Consider the following 5,584-nt stretch of genomic DNA (forward strand, 5'->3'; position numbering starts at 1 on the left):
TCATACCTGTGTGGCGCCAACCTCCTCGCACGAGCGTGTACTGGCGGGCCCGTTGTTTCTATATGATGGTACACCGAGTGTTCTGGGATGTCTTTAAACATAGGCGGTCTAGTAATTTCCTGGAATGATTCTAATAAATTGGCGTAGGGATGATCGCTGTTAATACATTTTATAGTTCCCTCAAAATTCACACTTGTCAATCCGCGAACGTACAAATTAGTTACTAAGTCTACTAACCGATTATGATACAAATCTACACTCAATTTAAAATTCCGTAAAAAATCTGCGCCTATAATTGGTTGTTTAACATCACACACAATAAATGGCCATTTAAAAACCCGTCTTAGCCCGAAGGCCATTTCTAAATTACAGATGCCGTATGTTTTAATTTCGCTGTCATTTGCCGCGTACAATTTAAAATCGCAAGACTCAGTAAAACCTTTTTTTAAACATTTTTTTGGAATTACCGATATATTGGCCCCGGTGTCAACTAAAAAGGTTAGCCTAGTTAAATTGTCCCGAATTAATAACCGATGATTTTTAGATACCTGATTCTGAGTACATTCGTCCACCGATTCCGAACGTACCGCACTCAGTTTTCCGCATTTTCCTCTCGCCAGGCGCACGGTTGCTCACAGCTTCTCGCGTTCCGTCTGTACCGGTAATGGAATCTGCACAGCCAATCAGGATCTCCCGGTGTCCTCCTCCTACGCGAACTAGCCCTGCTTCCATCTTGTCCTCCGTTTCGGCTTCTCGAACGCCCGCGACCTTGCACCTCACTGCGCAGCGCTGCCACTTCCAGCACCAGCTTATTCACCTGACTGGCCAACTCTGACAACGTGTTCGACGCGTTCGTCTGTGCTGGTGTATCCGACACTGCTGCGATCTCGAAATTTCCGCTGTTTTCAACTACTTTGTCAGCGATATTGGCCAAACTATCTAACGACTGATCTTGGCACACTGTGATGACTGCTCTGACTGCGGCCGGCATCCTTGATAGCCACAGACTTTTTAGGGTTTGATCGGAAACCTGTGTTGTACGGCCTAGATCCTTCATCCTGCGCAGCAGTTGCGTCGGCTTTTGCGCGCCTAACTCTAGCTCCGAGACCAACTTCTGGACTTGGCGTTCTGCGCTTTCTTCATACACTTGCAGCAATCTTTCTTTCAAGACCGTATACTTATTTGAGGTCGGTGGTGTCATCAGTAAGTCGCTCACCTGCTGAATGGAGTCTCGTCCCAATTTCGAAATCACCAAATTAAATTTGGATTCCTCTCCCTGCTTCTGAGGGGCCATTACCGCTTCAAATTGGGCGAACCATAGCCGCGGCATATCAACCCAAAAATCCGGTAATTTTGAAGATACACTTATGGTCGCCAAACTCATATCCACCGGTTCTGTCCGCTCCTCCTTCACGCCCGCTGATGTCGTCGGGTTAGCAGGCTGCACTGCAGGTGGCCTGCTGGCTGACGCAGCCCGGGATGGTGGCGGTGAGTCGAACATGTTCACTTTGTCGGGGTCACCAGTTTAGGATTGCACAATCAAATAAAAGTCACTTATGTTTTTGTCCCAATATATTAGGCACACACGCCCGATACAATATTCGTTCCCCGTGCGACTGCCCGCCGCACGCCGCGTACATGTAACCTGACACCCCCACAGTTCTAAATGACACAAATCTTTATGTAAGAACAATTATTCCTGGCGGACCAATTCTATAAACTTATTGATAGCAATATTGTTATCATAACCTCTTACTTACTAGTATTGTATTATAATATTGTATGCACATCGATTTGGGAGATGTTCTGTATTGTAGTTGTCGCAGCCAAATTGTATTATAATATTGGACGGGTTTTGGAAATAGCTCGGCGTTCCACTTTTATCATTTACTTACCTACTTACATTTTGCACGTAAATAAATAACATGAATCCTATGTTTACTTTCCACTCTTGACATTTAACACGTGACTTACCAAACTAACTATCTCCATGGTTACCGTCTTAGTCTATGCATGACTAGGGATTGAACAACTTTTAATTGAATATTATTAACAATTCTCGATAATTTTTATCGATTGAAAAATATTCGGTATTTGAATCGAAAGGTAAATTCAATTTTATCAATATCAAAATATTCAATTTTAATAATAAAATAAATATTATTTACTACCACCTATGAAATGTTCTGAAAATTGCCTGGAGCGCTCCCCCAATCCTGGGTTTTCCCTTTCCAAACTGAGAGGACATCATTTTGGTTCTATCGATACATTATAAAGGTAGGTACTTAATATTTAAAATGTATTACCAATTATTGTTATAAGCATTTTGAGTGAATAAAACTTTCAATTCTATTAGAACTTTAGACATTTCTCTCACTTTAAGCGGCATTGGATTTTTCATCGGATTTTGAAACTGTTACAGATATATTAAAGATGATCCCATATTTTTGTCATTGTCAATATCAGTATTATGATCACAATTCTTTTTATTTTATTCATGACCTTTTAGACCAGTTGGACACATTAGATAGCTTCTTGTAGTATCGTGCAATATATTTTTAACTTTTAATTAAAATCTAGTCATACTGTAGCAATTTGGACGATTTATTTTATTTACAAGATCGGTATCTTATTGTCTATGATGACCGCAATCAACATCACTATTACGTGGATTCCTAACAATGAAGTACGGCATTGCCTTGTGCCGATTTTACATAGATTTTATCGACACAAATTATGGAACTTCATAGGATATGGAGCAGGCCACGCCCTAAAATGTCCGGATGTCGTCATAGTATTATGGAATACATACAGGGTGTTGATTTCAATACCCGCCATATTTAGGGAGTTGATTAAGTAGCTTATTCTGATCACGAATCAGCAAAAAAACTGACTTCAAAATTTTTTTAAATTATTTTTTAAATATCTACGATTTCCATAATCGACCACTACAGTGCAGAATAGTCCCCCAACGCAAACGGCGCGCGGCGCTCACCCGGTGACCCGGGCAAACGCTGCGCCCCCCGTCCCGCGCCCCACTACCCGCGCTCGCCCATGAGTCAGTCAACTATCAGCCACAATCAGCTGTGAGTTCAACGACGACTACTGGACGGAGCTTAATCCAAATCTACCCTAAAAATGTAATGAGTAAATTAGTTACTTACACCTTATCGACGTTACGAGTTTATTTTTTGTTCTAAAAACTAATTAATTAAGTAGGTCTTTAATAAAAAAACCTTTTACACGAATTTGCTTCCTTCCGCAAAATAAAAATTTTTACAGAAGCTACATTTTTTTTTTAATTAAACCATGCTTTTGTGTGTGATAAGCTTGTACCTACTTATCATTCAAAAGTACTGTAAACAGATGACAATAATGCTCTTTCATACAGGTTCGTTATTCCTTACATTTCTAGCTCTCTACCTTAATAACTTTTACGTCTTTACGATAGTAATTATTAAAATAAAACTTAACTTACCGCAAACTGAACACCTAGAAATAACACACTGGCAAACTCTTGTTCCTTCACTTTCGATAGGAGATAACACAAGATTTTGTTTTTAAACTCGATTGATTTCAGTATCTAAACAAAATTTCTATCATTTAGCACTTCTTTCATTTAAATACAATAATACCGCCGCACGGATATCGGGCTCGCACAAGTCGCACAATACATACTTCGCTCATCTTCGTGTTTCGGGCGTCATCGGCGCTCAATCGTGGATCATCGATTTTCTCCATTCATCAGTCCGATTTTGCTTCCCACGTTGAGAGGTTGCGCGCACGCTCCGCGAAATCTAGCTCGTATTTAGAATTCCTAGTACTCAATCGCTATTTCTTTATTTCTTGCCTTGTAACATCAACTTTTCACTTCCTCTCTGCTTGATAAATGTTTTCTAGTAGGTACATAAACTTCTTACTACCGTGTTCTATCTCTGTAAAAATTTGATTTAAAATAATAACGTAATTTAATTTCTATCGGCGTTTAATTTAAATTCCCTGAACGACTGTTAGGCTGTTAGTTAGGTTCAGGTTAAACTTCCATTCTTCATAACTTACATAAAATAATTCATCATCATGTTCGTGATTATTTTAAATGAACTTAATTTCACTACTTACACAAAATAACTATCAAAATGTATTGATATTCTTATCGTTTTAATAATAACGATTGAGCTACTACAAATCATTTGCATTTGAGTATTTTGGAAGCTTGCTATAAGAGCATTAATTATGATAGGACGGATCTTTAGTTAACAAAGATCTTCGGTCATCGAATGTGCAAATTTGCGATTTTTGATTGTTTTCTCGTGCGGTTTTGAGTAGTTAGTGTGTGAACGTGTGATAGTGAGTGTGGTAATAGTGAGTGAGTGTTAGGAATATGCCTAACCATACGTACAGTGCTCGTGAGTAGATACGTAAACATGGTTTACTGTTACCGGAGGGCACGTGGAAACGCATCTGAAGTCGCATCGGTAAGTAACTAACTCTAAACTTAAAGGACATTCCTTTTTAATGTAGGAAGTGAATAATCTGGTAATTTTGTGTAGAAAATACTCCCGCCGTCGCGGTAGGTAGTGGCGGAAAGCGCTCCAATACACTCACACACACATAGGAAACAGCAAACTAATTTAAAACGAACTTTAACTTTAGTAAGTCAAAGAAAAATACCTATTTACACTACCAACTTTGCGTATCCTTCAGTAGACTATCCAACATGATAAGCGAGCGATCCGCGTAGCTCGATGGGTGCCCGTGCCACAGTAAACGTATATTGCATTATTGCGAGCCATAGTACAGTTGATGTTGCACGGAAAATATTCGCTAAAAATTCCACTTTCGTTTGTAATTTATTTTTTGGTGGATAATGCGTTTATGTAAGTCATAATATATCACCTAAATAAATATGGCGAGTATTGAAATCAACACCCTGTATAAAAGACTTTTATTATTTCATTTTCTAATCCTCAAGTGTCCATTACAATCTAATTAATATTTATGTATTCAAAAAGTAAGAGATCAATTTTGATACTTTACTGCTGTGCCCAGGAATCTGAGGCCGTTTCTGACAATGTCCTTTCTTGTTATATTTTTAACTTATAAAATAAAATTAGATCCATTTTGAAGGTGTAAATGCGTTTAACGCTGTCGCATCACTTCCAAAAGATCTCATGTATAATGCAAAGGTTGACGGGTGACTATATCTTTATGGCGTACGTAAGCGACCGGTCTCAGCTTAGAGACGGTCTCTTCTTGAATATTCGATAGCGGTTTGTTTTTTACCGACAGACACAAAAGAGGACAATGTTTTAGGTGTGCTTCTTGTTTTTCTATACTTCAATTGGATAGTTATAGAATTACTTAGCAAAGTGTGCAACACAATATCAACCACGAAGGGCGAAGAAAGGTAGATAATGCACCCATCTTCTCCGTCAATGGAGATGGCAAATGCACTTCCGCCTGATACTAAGATTCAAGCAATATAAAAATAATACACGTAAACATAAATTGATTGTATTTATAAATTTAAGGAGTTGTGTAACATTTTCCGCCGTCAAAAAAGAGATATGATAGGTAATTCGAT

At 38.7% G+C, this 5,584-nt stretch overlaps 1 protein-coding gene across 1 annotated transcript; it reads right to left on the reverse strand.

Annotated features, from left to right (window-relative positions):
• Nucleotides 1–592: 592 nt before the first annotated feature.
• On the reverse strand, nt 593–1,501 carry LOC135087761 (uncharacterized). The gene has a single exon (XM_063982927.1). It carries the CDS (start codon nt 1,499–1,501, stop codon nt 593–595), a length of 909 nt encoding a protein of 302 aa, XP_063838997.1.
• Nucleotides 1,502–5,584: the final 4,083 nt, after the last annotated feature.

This window comes from Ostrinia nubilalis, chromosome 1, assembly GCF_963855985.1.
Source record: "Ostrinia nubilalis chromosome 1, ilOstNubi1.1, whole genome shotgun sequence".
Lineage (NCBI taxonomy): Eukaryota > Metazoa > Arthropoda > Insecta > Lepidoptera > Crambidae > Ostrinia > Ostrinia nubilalis.